Genomic DNA, 19,593 nt, shown 5'->3' on the forward strand with positions numbered 1-19,593 from the left:
TACGACCCGTGGCTCTACCCTTGATTCGATTCCTGCGAAACCCTACATTTCAGCAGGATAATGCACGACCGCATGTTGCAGGTCCTGTACGGGCCTTTCTGGATACAGAAAATGTTCGACTGCTGCCCTGGCCAGCACATTCTCCAGATCTCTCACCGATTGAAAACGTCTAGTCAATACTGGCCGAGCAACTGGCAAGTCGCAATACGCCAGTCACTACTCTTGATGAACTGTAGTATCGTGTTGCAGCTGCATGGGCAGCTGTACCTATACATGCCATCCAAGCTCTGTTTGACTCAATGCCCAGGTGTATCAAGGCCGTTATTACGGCCAGAGGTGGTTGTTCTGGGTACTGATTTCTCAGGATCTATGCACGCAAATTGCGTGAAAATGTAATCCCACGTCAGTTCTAGTATAATTTATTTGTCCAATGAATACCCGTTTACCATCTGTATTTCTTATTGGTGTAGCAATTTTAATGACCAATAGTGTACATTTCATAATTAAAGACTTGGTGACTCAGTTGTTAACATCCTGTCTGTAGGCAGAGACAGATACAATACTTTTTTCAAATAAAGTGTGCGAAAATATTACGCTGTATATATTAGACTCATGTAGAGTCACTTAACTATCGTTTCCGAAACTCGCTGAGACTTTGTGATTGCTAAAATTTAATAGGAACCTTTCATTAGTCGCACTATTTCCAAAGGAGTATTGAGAGTGTGTGATAAGCGTCTTCGAAGAAAATTCTGTTTGTTTCTGTAACCTTTCAGCGACACTTTGCTCTTTATGTCGGTAGTGTGAATATGCTTGTGTAACTTAAATTATTATACGGCGATTAGCAAACATCCTCCTTATCTCTCTAACAGATACAACTAATAAACAGTTAAAAGTAAGAATTCTAACAGAAGACAGTATATTGTTAAAAATTATTTTGGTAAATTACAAGCTGCAGCCAAGGATAGCCCTCTACCAGAAGTCTATTAGTAACCGATGAAAGTGATTTTTTGCATTAAGATGTATTAATTACGCTTCTATTCCAGGTTTGAATGAAACTGTATCTCTTTTGCCATGGATGAAGACCCATTGATGGCGGGGACCGCGGACATCATGGGGTAAGCGGTTACATCTCAATGGATGGAACCATATCACGTGACTACATTGTATACCTATGGGGATCGCAATAAAGTCGTCCGAAAAACAGGCGCATGTCAGTTTCATTCATGCAGTCATCTCAAGCTTATCATTCCTTGGTATGTTTGTTGGATGTGCAGTCGGATCCTGTAATCAAACTTAAGCAGTACTTCGACTTTGCAGCTGGCGGCCACCTTCAGGTGCGAAGCTGTGAGAGGTGGCATGAGCCCCCTCTCATATTTCTATCTTACTCTGAGTAATTCGATTTTCCTCTCTAATTGCATGTGGTGAAAAGTTGCTATTCCTTCACACACAGACTTCCCACGCAGCATCTCTGGTCACCCGGATGGTCCGGTGACAAGAGGGTTCTGCTGATCTTGAAAGGGTTAAGCCGATGGGTGTGAGGGAGTCGAGTGGATGCTTTCCAGACGCCAACATTGTCATAAGAGCGGGGGCGAAACACTCACAGGAGCCTGATGGAACGGCTGGGCTAGATATTCCGTTACTTTGCAGAAACTTAGTGAAAACACTTTCTGGTGGGCTACCAGCGAGGCGTGGAAATGACTTGTATTCCCAGACAGTCTTGGCGGGCAAATTCCCGCGTTTTCTGCAAAATCATAACTGTGATTGGCTTGCTCAGGGGATAGCTCTGTTAAGTAGCAAAATCGGCGCAGAAATTGGCGCCAAGTATCTTCACTGGTGGAATAGTAGTGCGTTGGCAATAGAGTGGAATTTTCCGCCAGTTTTCAAGTTGCTGATCGGAACGTTTAACCACAGCCACTGTCATGGGGGTGGGAATGTTCTGTGTTTGGCTTGTACAGGTGCTCTTGAGGGAGTCAGCTCTAGCCTTTCGGTCGGGGTAGGTTACAAGACTGAGCTCTCGCTGCTCTGGACAGCCTGCCTTCCGTTGGCTGTCTACTTTCATTTAATTGTAACTGTTTGACGAAGCTGCTGAAGTTTCGACTTCAACGTAACTTTCCGAGTACAGTTGACAATTGAGCGTTCTGCGTACAAACGGCCTATGTTGTCCGTCTAGAGCAGTTTTGGCTAAAGTTGACTGTATCGGAGTTACTGTGTGACTTCGCTTGTTAAAATCACTCACTGTACCGTCAGTGATTGTGTAGCGAGCGTTCTTTGTCTACCTCAGAGTCGTATTTGTGTTGCTGGGAAGTCTTTAGTGTGGAACAACCAGACCAGGAGAATTTGTTTCGGGCTATACTCGCGACATTATCATCACCACGACGGGACGTCGAAGCAACCAGCCATCGCCTCCGGTATGCCAGATCGTGTCCTTGCAGTTAAGAAGACAGCTTGGTAATGTATGTCCGCAGCACTAGCAAGTCAGGGAATTTGCTATGTGACAATCAGAGCTCAGCAGAGCGCGCCTGTTCCCGTCTTTACTAATGTGGTTCTGTCTTAGGTGTTCATTGTCTGAGTTCTCACTACTGTAGCAGCAATTAATGCTGGGTTGGCTGGGTGTTTCTCTTAAAATTTGAGTTGCAAGGAATTGGCTCCACATACCACTTCATCATAAGTGTCACAATCTAGTTTATAGACAACTTCACCTTCACAGCATTTATTTGAGTATCCAATTTGTCGTATTGTTAATGTTTCATGTGTTTTGTTTATTATTTTGAGTTTAGTCATAATAAACCAAATTGTTATTTTGGACAGAATTTTCATTCTGTGGATCGGTAAAGCAACCCTTTCATTTCTCCTACGGTAATGAAACTTTCCTTTATCAAATTACTTTCTATCAAATTAAATTATTGCAGGTGCCAAACTGTTTTCTACTCCACTTGCAGGGTCGATTACAGTCAGTTCGCGTTTCTTCTTAATCCATGTGCAACAGCAAAAGTCGGAGTTAGAAAAGGGGGGGGGGGGGGGGGCTTAGAGCATCATTTCCATATGAAGATTCTAGAAGAAAATACACTGCTAGCCCCGGCACCTCGCAGCTGAACCGTTGAGAAGACAGACTGGTCGCCCCATGTAGGCCGCACAATAACCATGACGAGTGTTCCAGAAGCCGTAGGCGTTGCCCCTTAGCAGGTTCATGAGTAGCTAAAGTGAGTACGGGATGACTGGCGTTTGGCTAAAATCGATCGATTCGGTTGTGGTGACAGACTGGTTTGTAGCATAGTCCGAGGTCGAGGTTAGGTTGAAACATGATAATTTGTTTGCGAGTGGTAAGTCAAAGATGTGGTAACAAATACACTTGTAGCGTAGCCTAAAGACTACGTTCGTGCCATATTTGGACTGTTGACTCAGCTGAACGCCATTTGTACCATACTCGTTTTGCTGCCCGTAGCCGAATACACAAGCAGCGCCTCCGGTGGTGAAAGCTGGAAAAGCGACATACCGCATTCGAGACGACTGTCTCTCAGGCCGCTCCGACTGCGCCACTAGCATTCTGAGGCAAGACGTGGAACCCCGTTTTACTACGTACCAAGGCCACCATGGGCGGCTTCAGGTGTACGCGTTGTGGACGTCCTGTGATCTAGTTAAGGGTGATGTCTCAGATGTCTCAGCAATCCAGCTTCGCATCTGAAGATGTTGATGATTTGAAGTGGCGAAATATTGAGTAAAATTGGTTTTGGGATCCAGCTGAAAACCCTCCAAACATATCATAAAGGAGCGTAAGCACAAAAACCAATATTAAAATGTTTGTCTTACCGTAAAATATATCTTACGCTTACCGTACGTCGTTCGGAAACGTTGCACAGTGTTGCCACGAATATTTCAGAGATTTTAAATGAAATGGTTCAAATATTCAAATCTGTGTGAATTGCGAAGGGACCAAACTGCTTAGGTCATCGGTCCCTAGTCTTACACACGACTTAAACTAACCTATGCTAAGAACAACACACACACCCATGCCTGAGGGAGGACTCGAACCTCCGGTGGGAGGGCAGCGTAGTTCGTGACATGACGCCTCAAAGCACGCGGCCGCTCCGAGCGGCCCAATGAAGTGGTTTCCGCGGCGATTTCACTAAATAATTTTACTCTCCACAAATTAAATAAATTCGGGAAATAATTTACGGTGCTGAATTTGGGAATTCGTAAGAGATATTCTTTGAACTGTCCTCAAGTTTTCTTACCGTTATAATGCACATTCCAAATACTGATCGACGTTATGAAATTGAAGTAACGATCACGAAAAACGATATTCAGTGTCAAGTGTTAATTATAACCAAGACTGTCGGAACAGAAGCGTGGAATTAAGCAATGCTGATACAGAATACTCCAAATATAGTTATTATGCTTTTTTTATGCTACGTGTGGTGACTCTCGCTTTGGAAATGGACGGTTAATATCTTACTGATAAGGAATATTTGGCCGGAAAATGAAGAAAAAATGTGTTGTCTAATGTTCCTGACTATCAAGTTTTATTCCATTGTCCAAAGCCAAATTCCAAACAATATCGCCGTGTCCTAAGTGTGAGCGCGTATGAAATAGTCTATGGTTACAACATAAGATGGGTATATAATAAGGACGACGAGGTTTTCAGTTGAAAAAGACCTATACATGGAAAATACTGTCGACTGTAAGGAACACAATAATATTTCACGTGTTAAGAAAGCTACAATATATCCAACAAATAATTGTGGACACAGGGTACAAGTGCTATTCTGAAACAAAGAGAGAAATTCATGGCGGATCTCATCAACCTTTCAGAAGATTGATGATTGCCAAAATAAAAATTATGATCCAATCGTTGAATGGAATGGTAAGTTCGGGAACTCTTTAGTGCTGTTCGAAAACAGGGTTTAATGTCGCGGCATCAGGTCTCATCTTCTCTCAACATCACCTGCAACAAAACACTGCAACACTGCACGCTACATGCACCCGTCAGTATTACGTCTTTGGAGCTATACTTCTAAATCAGTGTAAATGGTTGATGAATTTTTCATTAGAATATTTACTTTGGCTGAAGATATTGGCTGGTATTGGTGCCAGTGGAGCAGTGTAAATCAAATATAGACTAGCTATGAATATGCAATGCCAAGGTATAGAAACGGTTAACACTCCACGACATTAGCAGCCTTTTGGTGTACAAACAAAATAAATAGTGTACCTAGAAGGCTTCAGCTTGCAGTCAAAGTTGAAGAACGTAAATCACGACTATGTAACAGATGAAGTAGAATGTGAAATAGAATAGAAGTTCAAATGTGTGTGAAATCTTATGGGACTTAATTGCTAAGGTCATCAGTCCCTAAGCTTACACACTACTTAACCTAAATTATCCTAAGGACAGACACACACACCCATGCCCGAGGGAGGACTCGAACCTCCGGCGGAACCAGCCGCACAGTCCATGACTGCAGCGCCCTAGACCACTCAGCTAATCCTGCGCGGCAGAATGGAAATGTTGATCTAAATAAAACATATGATAACATTCAGTGGAAAAGACCCTTCCAAAGCGCTGAGGTTATTCGCAGTGATTCGAAAGAAAGGAGAGTGCTATTAAACTTATACATGCACCAAGCAAAAACTACGGAATCTTCTGGAAGCATAAGCAAAGCAAATATCAGGAGAGGGAAACGTCAAGGATGTTCCTGACCGCCATACTTATTCAGCCTTATTTATTTTAAGTGCAATACAAAACCCTGAATCACGAAGAAGGGTCAATATAACCAACGTACAGTGCATCAATTTTGTGTTTGACATTTGGCATTGCTAACACCGAAAACAACATGCGGAAAACATTTAATAACTTGTCAAATATCTCGGAGGAGTAGCCATTCAAAAATGGTTCAAATGGCTCTGAGCACTATGGGACTTAACATCTGAGGTCATCAGTCCCCTAGAACTTAGAACTAGTTAAACCTAACTAACCTAAGGACATCACACACATCCATGCCCGAGGCAGGATTCGAACCTGCGACCGTAGCAGTCGCGCGGGGAGTAGCCATTACTTATTAGTGTTAAGAACACTAATACCACTGTACTTACGAAAGAAAAACAAGAAGTAGCAACACATGTTACTATTGAAAGAAACAAAGTAAAGCACACCAACAACTTCTTCTACCCAAGTTAAATCAATATTAATGGCAGCAGCTGCTCCGTAAAAATAGGAGGAACTGCTTCGGTTGTAGGAGCATTTGCTGGCAGCTTTTAATGGAGTTTCTAACAACGAGAATAGGAAGAAGTTTATGGAAGACTGCTGGCCTTCGTCGCCGTTGTCACTGGAGGCCAAATCTTCTTTGGCCACCTCATGTTCGTCTTCAGTTTTTCTTTATGCAGTCAACATTTCTACCCGTCTGTTGGGATCATCATCAGGATGTACTGGTGTCCCGGGTTACCTCAACGCTATCAACGACCAGTGTCGTGTTAAGAAGTGGGATTATTAGTTGAAATTTTCCCAACCATTACCTTGGATAGGTTGCTGATATCCGCTTTGCTACAGCCACACGCCATTTCGTAGACTCACGCAATGCCTAGGTGATCAGGAGCGTCGGAAAAAGTTTTATTTTCTTCTGACTGAAAAATGCGGTGTTCTTACCATTTTATCTAAATTTACTGCTTATTCAGCCTGTAAGACTAAAAACAAACGTTGACTTGGCTAAGTGAAATGATGGTTTCTAGTCCTTCTCATTAATACTACGTCGTTTGAAAACAGTATCCATAGACAAACCATCACAGCCTTTGCCCTTCAGCATTTCCTTAAAAAAATTCACCTCCGATTCCAAGCTGTTACTGTCATTGGTACGAATGGCACGCGGAGGCAGAGTGTTGAGCACTGCTTGCTTCTGGAGCTGGAAGGTGGTGCGAAGTGGCATCTAAATACCAGTTTGCGGTTGTCGGTTTTCTATACATTTTTGCTTCCTAAAGTACTGCCAGAAGTTCTACAGATCAACAGATGTAGGAACGGGAAACAAACGTTAGCTTCTACCTTGAGGTGAAACTGATTTCGAATTAATGCCATAGAAGACCTTGTGGAATTCATGAAGCTCCTGTTTATTGTGCAGCCGTATAATAAACATACTTGTCATACACATGGGGGAGCAAACAAGAAGGTGTTGGTGGCGCACTGCAAACTGTTTGTTATTCAGAATGTTGTATAGAAATTCATACGAATTCATAATTCATAGTTTATACTTTTTGCGTTAGTTAATTACAATTATTAGTTCTCAGACGGTATACATGACAAATTTAGAAAAGTCATGTTTTATACCCTTTTGCAACCTTAAATTTTACGGGTATTTAGAAATCAATTGTTAATATAAATGACATGAATGGGCTTCCAGCTTCGTTGTTTCCCACCAGCAAGGAAGTAGATACGCGGCAACGGTACGTGAGAAATACAAACAAATATGAGGAGTTCATGTATGTGGTATTTTGATAAACATGTCCCCTCTCTTGAGCTGGCTGTTTTGTTATCTGTCTATTGGCGATGACCCTCTAATAGTAGCCGGAAAAATTTCATCTAATAATCCTACTTCTTGAGAACAAGCGCAGAAAACGTCCCCTTTTATAAGTGAAAGCGACACTGGTCATAGGCAGTGTTCAGCTAAACGTGAGCATCATAGGTCCTTAAAGAATATCCAGGCAGAGGGCACGAGATTAAATATTCTACCTACGGAGAGAATTTTTAGAAATATAAATCTAGACTAGGTTACTGTTTGACTGTCAAAGCTATAAACTCTTAACAGATGATGCCAAACGTTTAGAAGCAAAGAAAATGTGCATCTGAGGGAGGGTGACCAAACCAGAGGGATAGAAACGAAAACAAATTAGGTAGCATTAAAAGGGAAAGTACACAGAAAAATCATCTCAAAATCACCAGAGGAAGTAATTATCCCTTTTCGGGCTCAGTCTAAGGCAAAACAGCAATTTTAAAACACAAAAAACACACAATACTTACTACGCTAAGTCGATGCTTGGTATCATAGGTATTTTTCCACCTCCAACCCTACCAATCTGACTCAACCAAAGACCAATACTGAACCCTGCCTAACTCAGTTCAATCCACCATCCAACCGTAGTCCACACACACTGCCCACAAATCATCCCCTGTTAACTTTCCAGAATTTCTTAACCTCAAACCTCACCTACATCACATCACCATCATTCCCCAAAACCCTCAATATGCAAACTAACCTTACATCTGCAGAAAGTATATGGAAAAAAGTATGAGTGAATTACTGAGGATTCTAACGCCTTAGTAAGTAGAACGAATTGGTGGATGTCCCACTTACTAAATTGAGCACACAGGACGCTACAGAGTATGTAACCGCTGTTGATTTTCGGGATGATGTTCAGTAGTAACATGTATATGCGTTTTGGCTTCATAAGAGTAAAATATAAAAAAAATCTCAGAAATACGAAGCGCAGCAACATTTCACAAGACTGCGCCAACTCTCCTATTCAAGAAGTCCTGTGCGCTTAATAATTCCAGGCACAAAATGGCACTATTTGTTCCTTGTTCCATCTATAGCACATTCTCGCGTAATCTTTGTTCTTGCAACCGCTTTCCCTAAGAGAGGCAGTAAATGGATGATTCAGTTTCAAATGTCACTGAATTTTCTCTTACCAAGACGTTATACAATTAGTTCTATACGCGGAAGAAAAGCTTAGTCTCAAGGACTCACGTCTAATGCAAGTACTTTGAATAACTTAATGATTTAAATTTAAAATTGAAAAAGTCCGTATGTTTTCATTCATGTTGTAGTTCTGGGCACAAAATATTGTTTTTACACACAAATATGTTTCATCACAGTTGTGGCATCGTCAGTGGATTTTTCTTTTATTTTTCAGAAATGCATACATACAGATTATATTTAGGTTATGAAATATGTTACATTGGATTTTGTTGTTATTTACATTCATTATCTTTTTCCACTCTACACTTGTCCTGTAATTATACGCCTATGACGTAAAATCGTATGAAAGTGTGAAATTAATTATGTTCCATATATGATGGATGCATAATTTCTAGTATGCCCATGTTGTCACCTAATAATCGTACTTACTGTAAAATAAATATTTCAGAAATGGAATGAAATTGCTTGCACTGGATAGATTTACTGTAACTTTCAGAGAGAGACTCGGAATGTGTAAACCAAACGCCACCATCATCTCTTAACTTTAGACTTATATGTGCAAAGAAGGCACAAAGAAGCTGCAAATGAAATATGAATATCAAAAAAGCTGAAGGACTGTGAACTAAAGGAAATAAAGAATTACAGATGTATTTACATTCCTTCCTCGATCCCACAGAAGTTCCGAATGCGGTTTTCGTTTGCTGTGGCTTCCTTGCGATTTCAGAAGATAATTCGAGCTGCTTTTCGGTTGAGACTGTTAAGTAAGGAGAGAGGTAACGTTGAGGGTGGGTGCGTCGGCCACAGCGTTCTTGAAGTCCGAATACTCGCAGCAGTACGAGTAACCCTTTTTTTTGTCCCTCCGGTCATTGGCCGTCCAGGTTATCCAGCTGATCCTGGAGCACACGTCTTTGCAGATGTAGTAGTCAGATCCAGGCCTCTCAATGTACGGATTGTTTACACCCATGAACACAACAGCTCTCTTAGTATCCTCTCTGTACACAATCTTCCAGAAGAGCTTCGGTACTGGGATGTAGTTTCTGCCTTTAGTATAAAGATATAAATCCGTCTCGACTTTGTTCACGTTGGGCAGCGTTGTGATGCCGTGCGTACCCGTGTATATTTCCAGCTTGACGCGGTTTGTTGCAGCATAGGAACGTACATCTCCCTCCATGGTGTTCCAGTTGCCACCGTTGAATGTTTGCCACTGCGGCGCAGCGTTCATGTAGAAGAACGTGGCGTACTCCTGCGCGCCGAGAGAGAAATCAGATTTAGCAGCGAGGTGTCCTTTGGAAAGGAAGTAGTCGGTGTTTCGAGAAATGTACTCGGACCCCAGCTTAGGGTCCCCCAGCAGTTTGCCGATCGTCACGACCTGCGTGGCTCTTTCGTACTGTTTGTCCATGTCAATAGTGCCGAAGAACCTGCCGTTCAACCACTTTTTTGGCCTGGGGAAACGGGTCTGGCTGCCCCGTATTTCGCGGACCATCGTGAAGTGGTCGTACACTGTTCTGTAGGAGCGAGTGTCGAAGCAGGCGTCGATGAGCGTGTAGAAGTCGGGGCCGACCTGGAAGCCCAGCTGGATCTCCTGATACTGACTTCTGCTGCCGCACGATCTTTCCGGATTCCTCTCCGATGGCATCGGCTGGGACTTGCATACGAGATCACTGAAGTTGTAGGCCGTGCTGCCGATGGTGAAGGTGGTGCCGGAGAAGCAGGTGGCTGTCGCCAGCCGCTGTTTCCTGATCTCGATGACGCTGTCGGGACACGCGACGATGATCTGCTGGTTCTTTCTGAGCAAGATCTTCTCCGAGGAGTCCGGCGTCACGAATCCGTGCACGTCTTTGCTGCCGCCGGGCTTGAGCAGCAGCGGCTGAGGGTAGGGCATCTTGGATTTGTTTACGTCCACCGAACAGCCTGTAATTTGAATAGAAATGTCATTTCAATTGCACTGATAAATTAGTTTCACAACGGGCTGCAAAAAGATTACAATATACTCGTACAATGCTGTCGAAGTATTTGCACAGTAATTCGCAATTTGAAATTTTATCACCGACCTTAATTAAGGTTCCAGAATGAGATTTTCACTCTGCAGTGGAGTGTGCACATATATGAAACTTCCTGGCATACTAAAACTGTGTGCCGGACCGAGACTCCAACTCGGGACCTTTGCCTGGCAGAAGTAAAGCCGCGAGGACGGTGCGTGAGTCGTGCTTGGGTAGCTCAGTTGGTAGAGCACTTGCCCGCGAAAGGCAAAGGTCCCGAGTTCGAGTCTCGGTCCGGCACACGGTTTTAATATGCCAGGAAGTTTCATTAATTAAGTTACTTCAAATTTTTGTTGCAGTCAGAGCAAGGGTTTGCTGTCGTTTCATCTATAATCACAAAACGAGTTAACCTACTAAAGAGAGAGTGAAATATAATCAGATTTCAAATAGAATGTTATACACTGCTGGCCAACAAAGTTGTAATACCGCAAGGGTACCAAACATCGAAACTGTAGTGTAATAGAAGGAATATACGAGTAAACTGGTCTGTTAGTTTCGTAATCGCAGTTAGCAGCGACGTTTAATCACTTGTGGTAACTTCGCTACTGGCCACATTCACAGCGCCAGCAGTCCAGCGTGAAGGGAATGTCGGTCCCCATCGAGTGAGCGAAAGAGACGCACTCTGCAGACTCGCGTGGAGTAGTCCAGCGGATGCCCTCGCCTCGCTTAAGAAAGGACACCTTGTGAAGAACATAGCAGACATTGAAAAACGTCCAGATAACGTAGGGACCCATGCAGACACTGCGATGGAGCGCAGATATAAAGCGCCAACAGTTCGCGCAGTAAGGCGTGTGCACTAAAACATCCTCGAAAGAAATCAGAGACCCAGAAAATATTAGATACAGGCTCCCAGGTAGATGCTATTTTCCTTGACTTCCGGAAGGCGTTCGATACAGTTCCGCACTGTCGCCTGATAAACAAAGTAAGAGCCTACGGAATATCAGACCAGCTGTGTGGTTGGATTGAAGAGTTTTTAGCAAACAGAACACAGCATATTGTTCTCAATGGAGAGACGTCTACAGACGTTAAAGTAACCTCTGGCGTGCCACAGGGGAGTGCTATGGGACCATTGCTTTTCACAATATATATCAGTGACCTAGTAGATAGTGTCGGAAGTTCCATGCGGCTTTTCGCGGATGATGCCGTAGTATACAGAGAAGTTGAAGCATTAGAAAATTGTAGCAAAATGCAGGAAGATCTGCAGCGGATAGGCACTTGCTGCAGGGAGTGGCAACTGACCCTTAACATAGACAAATGTAATGTATTGCGAATACATAGAAAGAAAGATCCTTTATTGTATGATTATATGATAACGGAACAAACACTGGTAGCAGTTACTTCTGTAAAATATCTGGGAGTATACGTGCGAAACGATTTGAAGTGGAATGACCATATAAAATTAATTGTTGGTAAGGCGGGTACCAGGTTGAGATTCATTGGGAGAGTCCTTAGAAAATGTAGCCCATCAACAAAGGAGGTGGCTTACAAAACACTCGTTCGACCTATACTTGAGTATTGCTCATCAGTGTGGGATCCGTACCAGATCGGGTTGACGGAGGAGATAGAGAAGATCCAAAGACGAGCGGCGCGTTTCGTCACAGGGTTATTTGGTAACCGTGATAGCGTTACGGAGATGTTTAGCAGACTCAAGTGGCAGACTCTGCAAGAGAGGCGCTCTGCATCGCGGCGTAGCTTGCTTTCCAGGTTTCGAGAGGGTGCGTTTCTGGATGTGGTATCGAATATATTGCTTCCCCCTACTTATACCTCCCGAGGAGATCACGAATTTAAAATTAGGGAGATTCGAGCGCGCACGGAGGCTTTCAGACAGTCGTTCTTCCCGCGAACCATACGCGACTGGAACAGAAAAGGGAGGTAATGACAGTGGCACGTAAAGTGCCCTTCGCCACACACCGTTGGGTGGCTTGCAGAGTATAAATGTAGATGTAGATGAAAACAAATATTTCCTGCACAGTGGTGAGTTATAAATCACAAATGCCAGCAGATTTTTAGACGAACCCGAAACATGAGACGGCTCAAGCCTCATGCAGAGATGTTGTTGTTGTGGTCTTCAGTCTAGAGATTGGTTGGATGCAACTCTCCGTGCTACTCTAACCTGTGCAAGCCTCTTCATCTCCAAGTAACTACTGCAACCTATATCCTTCTGAATCTGCTTTGTGTATTCATCTCTTGGTCTCCATCTACGATTGTTACCTTCCGCGCTTCCCTCCAGTACTAAATTAGTGACTCCTTGGTGCCCCAGAACGTGTCCTACCAACCGATCCCTTCTTCTAGTCGAGTTGTGCAACAAATTCCTCTTCTCCCCAGTTCTATTCAGTACCTCCTCATCAGTTACGTGACCTACCGATCTATAGCATTTTTCTGTAGTACCACTTTTCACTTCCATACATGGCTACATTCCATACAAATACTTTCACAGATGACTTCCTGACACTTAAATCTATACTCGATGTTAACAAATTTCTCTTCTTCAGAAATTCTTTCCTTGACATAGACAGTCTACGTTTTACATCCTCTCTACTTCGACCATCATCAGTTATTTCGTTCCCCAAATAGAAAAACTCTTCTGCTACTTCAAGTGTCTCATTTCCTAATCTAATTCCCTCAGCATCACCTGATTTAATTCGAACATTCCATTATCCTCGTTTTGCTTTTGTTGATGTTCATCTTATATCCTCCTTTCAAGACACTATCCATTCCGTTCAACTGCTCTTCCAAGTCCTTTGCTGTCTCTGACAGAATTACAATGTCGTCGGCGAACCTCAAAGTTTTTATTTCTTCATCGTGGATTTTAATACCTACTCCGAATTTTTCTTTTGTTTCCTTCACTGCTTGCTCAATATACAGATTGAATAACATCGGGGATAGGCTACAACCCTGTCTCACTCTCTTCCCAACCACAGCTTCCCTTTCATATCCCTCGACTCTTATAACTGCCATCTGGTTTCTGTACAAATTGTAAATAGACTTTCGATCCCTGTATTTTACCCCTGCCACCTTCAGAATTTGAAAGAGAGTACTCCAGTCAACATTGTCAAAAGCTTTCTCTAAGTCTACAAACGCTAGAAACGTTGGTTTGCCTTTCCTTAATCCATCTTCTAAGGTACGTCGTAGGGTCAGTATTGCCTCACGTGTTCCAACATTTCTACGGAATCCAAACTGATCTTCCCCGAGGTCGGCTTCTGCCTGCTTTTCCATTCGTCTGTATAGAATTTGTGTTAGTAATTTGCAGCCGTGACTTATTAAACTGATAGTTCGGTAATTTTCACATCTGTCAACACCTGCTTTCTTTGGGATTGGAATTATTATATTCTTCTTGCAGTCTGAGGATATTTCGCCTGTCTCATACATCTTGCTCACCAGATGGTAGAGTTTTGTCAGGGCTAGCTCTCCGCGACTACCTGTAGTTCTAATGGAATTTTGTCTACTCCCGGGGCCGCGTTTCGACTTAGGTCTTTCAGTGCTCTGTCAAACTCTTCACGCAGTATCATATATCTCATTTCATCTTCATCTACATCTTCTTCCATTTCCATAATATTGTCCTCAAGTACATCACCCTTGTATAGACTCTTTATATACTCCTTCCACCTTTCTGCTTTCTTTTCTTTGCTTCTGGGTTTCCATCTGAGCTCTTGATATTCATACAAGTGGCTCTCTTTTCTTCAAAGGTCTCTTTAATTTTCCTGTAGGCAGCACCTATCTTACCCCTAGTGATATATGCCTCTACATCCTTACATTTGTGCTCTAGCCAAGAAACTACGCTCACGTAATTCCAACAGTAATCCATGCTAGGCTTTGTTTTAGTTACAGCCGCTGGAGTTGAACATCTCCGCGATTAATTGCGATTGTTAAACGAATCTGTTACGAAAAGCACTGCTCTGCTGTAGGTGTTCTCTGTATCGACTATCATACTGTACATGTGCAGGGTCCCACAGTGTCGAGAAATATTGAAGTGTCAGTCAAGTAAATTACTTCCTTCCTGGCGGAACCACAGTTCCTCAGATGTAGCCCAATAGGTCAGTGTAGTTTCTACCTTACTTAGATTAGTTTCATTTGGTTGTTACACTTTAACCTGCTTCGTATATTCCTAGACATTGGTTGGATGTGAGTGCTTCCATCGCGTGTTAGGCAGTCTTGTAACCTTATAATAATGCTCAATACTTTACATTTGTTTACGTTGAGGATCAACTGCCAGTCCCCGTACCAAGTAACGATCCTACGCAGGTCTGCTGAGGGAATTAGATTACGAAATGAGACACTTAAAGTGGTAGATGAGTTTTCCAATTTGGGGAGAAAAATAACTGATGATGGTCGAAGTAGAGAGGATATAAAATGTAGACTGGCAATGGCAAGGAACGCATTTCAGAAGAAGAGAAATTTGTTAACATCGGGTATAAATTTAAGTGTCAGGAAGTCGTTTCTGAAAGTATTTGTATGGAAGTGAAGCTTTCGAAATGTGCTACAGAAGAATGCTGAGGATTAGATGGGTAGATCACATAACTAATGAGGAGGTAGTGAATAGAATTGGGGAGAAGAGAAATATGTGGCACTACTTGACTAGAAGAAGGGATCGCTTGGTAGGACATCATCTGAGTCATCAAGGGATAACCAATTTCGTATTGGAGGGCAGCGTAGAGGGTAAAAATCGTAGAGGGAGACCAAGAGATGAATACAGTAAACAGATTCAGAAGGATGTAGGTTGCAGTAGGTACTGGGAGATGAAAAAGCTTGCACAGGATTGAGTAGAATGGAGAGCTGCATCAAACCAGTCTCTGGACTGAAGACCACAACAACAACAACAGTTTCTTAGAAGAGTCAACCTACGTACTACTTCTTGCTACCTATATCACGCGAAAATGGCTTGAGTATAGAGTCAGAAGCAACCAAACTCACACGGAAGTTTGCTAACAATCGTTCTTCCCGCTTACTATTTGCGACTACAACAGGAATCCGGAAGAGTTAATGGTACCAGCGCCGTACACCATAATGTAGCTTGAGGAGTACAACCGCAAAAGTAGGTGTAAATGAGGAATAGATGGACAGGAGAAAAAAATGGAAGAGTAAGCTAAACTGGTGTTTCAAAAGTAAGTTTACATTGAGCTTCGGTTCCCAGTTTGGACTTAAGGCATATAGACACGGACGATAATGGAAAATGTTGGGATCAGCACAGTACCTGCGTGGGTCTGCGGGGAGGCGTGGCCAGCCATGGCGAGAAGAGCCAGCAGCAGCAGAGCGGCCATCGTGGAGTTCTTCGGACTGAAGAGGCCGCCCGTCGCCACCCGCTTATATTGCGGCGCGTGTCTGCTATCGGGTAAAATTTCCGTAAGTGGCTTGAAGAAACCACTTCTGGATGCTGAGTGGACTTGGAAGGACTCACGGAAGCTGGCTTCCCCAAATTTCGTCACATTGTAGAAGCAGCTTTCGCAAGTTAGACAAAACGGTTCCTAGTTCCCTGTTGCTGCAAGTTTTTGAGACACTTGCAGAAGTTTGTGTGGACTCCACGTACTTCCAGTACTGCAGCACATGTGGACCAGTGAAGAAACGCAGTGGTTAATCGAAAGGATTAAGTGTTTCCCTGTACTGTGTGAAACACACAATGCGTGGTTTTCAGAAGTAGGATTAAGAACAGGACACACTGTAAAATATTGCTGTGGAGTTTGAAGCCACACACCCGGAAACACGTAAAAAAAAAATTCACAATTTGCTCCTCAGTATCTACAGGCAACTGATAAAGTGTTGAAACGGAAAACTATACAAAGTGCAGATGATGTGCATAGAACTAAATGGGATTTATATGATTCCATTATACTTATGTTTCACGCCTACACACCAAGGGAAAGAGACGATAACTGGGCAAGTGAAGCAGATTTAATATTCACCGAAAATGCTTATTATTACAAATGTATTTATGTTTACAGCTACATAATAAATCATCTGAAATTTAATGGCGGCTCTTCCGCCTTTCCGGTCCTCCATATCGTGAGGTAAAATAATCTGTAAATTAATTTCGCACTTCCTTGGCTGATTGTGGTCAGTTATGTATGTTTGTGAGTTCCTGCTGTATATATGTTTCCATCCATGTGTGGTTGATCCATACTCCTCGAGTTCGTAAATCTTGAGAATCAAACGTGCCAAGTGGAGCATAAATGGAATTTCTACTCTCCTCTGTTACTAAAATATTTTGGAGAGCACAAACCGCTCTGAAAATTTATGGGCTTAGAAGAATTTGCGTTAGTATTCAAGAAGTGTGTATATAAGTTCCAAAATTTTCAAACGTACTTAAAACCTTCGATTTTGCGTTGTTTGATCCCTTAAAATACATATTTATGAAGTGCTAACCTTTTTAAGGGTTCAAACAACGCAAAATAGAGTGTTTAAAACATGTTTGAAAATTTACGGACTTATACACGTTTTATCAAAGAACGCAAATTATTTTAAACCCAAAAATTGTCAAAGCGATTTGTGCTGTGTAAAAATTTCTAGTAACAGACGAGAGCAAAAATTCCATTCATTACCCGCATAATTGTCAAGATTTACAAACTCAAAGAGACTGGTGCAAACATCTATATATGTGTGGGGCAAGATCGAACACTTCTTCCCCTCTCCAACGCCGTGTCTGGAATCTGGACTGAGAAAATTTATTCACTGAGTGGGTAACCATCAGTTCTCAAGGATATTGAAAAAAAAATTTGTGCAGCTTTTTAGCATTTCTTAAGACAAGATTGAAGTACTAGTTTACATCAAATAAAATATATAGAAACTACAGAAATCTTGAAACCTGTCTTCCCAAGCGGGAAACACCCATATATGGGTGCCTTTATGACTGATGTAGACGTTGACTTTTTTCTTGAGAGTTTCTATGACTGTATGATCTCCATACACACCATCTACACTTTTTGGAAAATACCATATATTTTCAAAACCAGTAGTGGTTTTGTTAACATTCTGTTCCGGAAAACATACTCATTGATACGGAAGAAATAAGGTAAACTGTGAAAGGAAAGTAAAAAAACGCTGGAAATACCGACCCTGTTCTTAACAGGCCAACTGAAGCAATGGACAGCGCAAGTGATCGGCATCAGGTTTTTGTGTATTACGTGGATCTGAACTGTATTGATTATCGCGACTATCAAGTCAAAAACCAATTTGAAACGGCTGATACAACTTGCAGTACTTTAAGTTTGTGAAGAGTATGATAATATAACTGCTTAGTGGGCGTGAGTTGAAGCAAATTTCATGTGCACACCATCCAAAAAAATTATTATATTTTCTTATGGCGACGAAGTGCTTGATTCACAAGGCAACTGTGAACGAAAACAGAATGTTTGTTGGATATTAAATTACGTCCTATGCCTGAGGTTAGTGAGTGAATGCGTACCCGGGGTGGAAACTCAAATACAAAGTATCGTAGTTGACCTCAGTTGCTTCCACTTTCATAGTGAACGTAACTGGAAGGTTGCAGCAGACAATATTGTGGCAGTAATGCAAAGTGACAATACTGCCAAGAAAAACTGAAAAAGCGACGGACACCAGTGCAGCCTTATTTAAGCCAAGAGAAAGGAATTGAAAGGTAACTGACAGTCACATTGTTTTCAGTAGTTATTAATAACTGCCAATCATTGAAATGACTGGTACACAGTTTTATTGCTCCTTACGGAGCCAAAGAGAGATTTGTATTTATCTATTTTATTGATTTGTATACCTAAAAAATGGTGAGCAGTGATTTCTGCCAATTGACAAGTGGTTGTCATTTCTGCAAAATATGATACACCAATGTTAAGGCTTCCTTGTTGTACATAGCGTCGATTTATGGCTCATCTCTTGCTTCACGGAAGAAAACAGTTACCGAAAGTTACAGGTTTGAAAGTACTTTTTGTGGGTCTTTTGTTTATTGTTGTTTTTGCTTCTTTTTGTTACTTCTACTGCATATTAACTGAAAGTCAGGAAGTAGGTATCTATTGCCTGCTCTGATTATTATGTGAAGAGATCGACCCGCTTGCGAAGCCAGGTTTCAAGATTTCTGTAGTTTCTATATATTTTATTTGATGTAACCTAGTACTTCAATCTTGTCTTAAGGAATGTTAAAAAGCTGCAAACAAACGATTTTCATTTTATTTTTAGAATAAATAAAAGAGTGGCAAACTACGCCGTACGAAATCACGCCCTCGCAATACGTTCTTACTGAGTGAGATTAGTGAGCACTTAGTAGAGTGATGACATACGTAATCGAGGTTTGGTTGCCATATTATGTTTTTATTAATACTGAGTCGGCTTTGTGTATTTTCTGGGTCGTTTATCTGTCATTAAAATAAAAATTAACTTAACCTATTAATTTATTAAATTTCATGTTTCACCCTCTGGGGATTTAAGAGAGAAAATAGTTGCACTTGAACTCACTCAGACCTATGACACAGTACAACACGGACACAATTTCAATTCCTTTCACTGTGGCAATAAATTAGATTCCGTACTCTAGAATGGCAGTCCTCTTCGAACGAGCAGTTAGGTGGAACAATGCTGGAGGCTCTCAAGAGTAATGTTTTGGCGCCATATTCTGTAGAAACAGCTGTACAAAAATAAAAGATCTAAACAGTCTATTTTGGGTACATACTGATGCTTACAAAAAATGGAATAGAAAATATTTCCCACTTGTAGTAACTTTCTGTGATGACGAAGATGGAACAGCAAATTACCTATTACAATTTTTTGAAGAACTGGATGACACATCAGAGTCTGATACGAATATTATTATCAAAACATTTGAAATATTGCGTTTGGAGCTTATTAATGTTGTTGCATATACTACTCTCAGTGCTTTGGTCAGTTATGGTCACACCTGCTCCGTGTTTCCGAAGTTG

The 19,593-nt window shown here is 41.9% G+C and overlaps 2 protein-coding genes across 2 annotated transcripts in view; both read right to left on the reverse strand.

The window, feature by feature from the left end:
- LOC126175263 (uncharacterized) overlaps positions 1 to 19,593 on the reverse strand; it is a 254,214-nt gene that overhangs the window by 164,938 nt on the left and 69,683 nt on the right. The window lies entirely within an intron of this gene.
- Positions 8,873 to 15,981, reverse strand: LOC126173493 (uncharacterized). Its single transcript, XM_049920959.1, has 2 exons — positions 15,909 to 15,981; positions 8,873 to 10,589 (listed from the first exon to the last, which is right to left on the reverse strand). Exons 1-2 carry the CDS (start codon positions 15,973 to 15,975, stop codon positions 9,436 to 9,438), a joined length of 1,221 nt encoding a protein of 406 aa, XP_049776916.1. The 5' UTR covers positions 15,976 to 15,981; the 3' UTR covers positions 8,873 to 9,435.

The sequence above is a fragment of the Schistocerca cancellata genome, chromosome 1, assembly GCF_023864275.1.
Source record: "Schistocerca cancellata isolate TAMUIC-IGC-003103 chromosome 1, iqSchCanc2.1, whole genome shotgun sequence".
In the NCBI taxonomy this organism is placed as follows: Eukaryota; Metazoa; Arthropoda; class Insecta; order Orthoptera; family Acrididae; genus Schistocerca; species Schistocerca cancellata.

What these genes read in the sequence shown, in the direction of transcription:
- LOC126173493 (XM_049920959.1), bottom strand. Translation starts at nt 15,975, where the DNA reads ATGGCCGCTCTGCTGCTGCTGGCTCTTCTCGCCATGGCTGGCCACGCC. An exon ending in CTCCCCGCAGACCCACGCAG is followed by an intron (nt 10,590 to 15,908) that starts GTACTGTGCTGA and finishes TTCAAATTACAG; the next exon opens with GCTGTTCGGTGGACGTAAAC.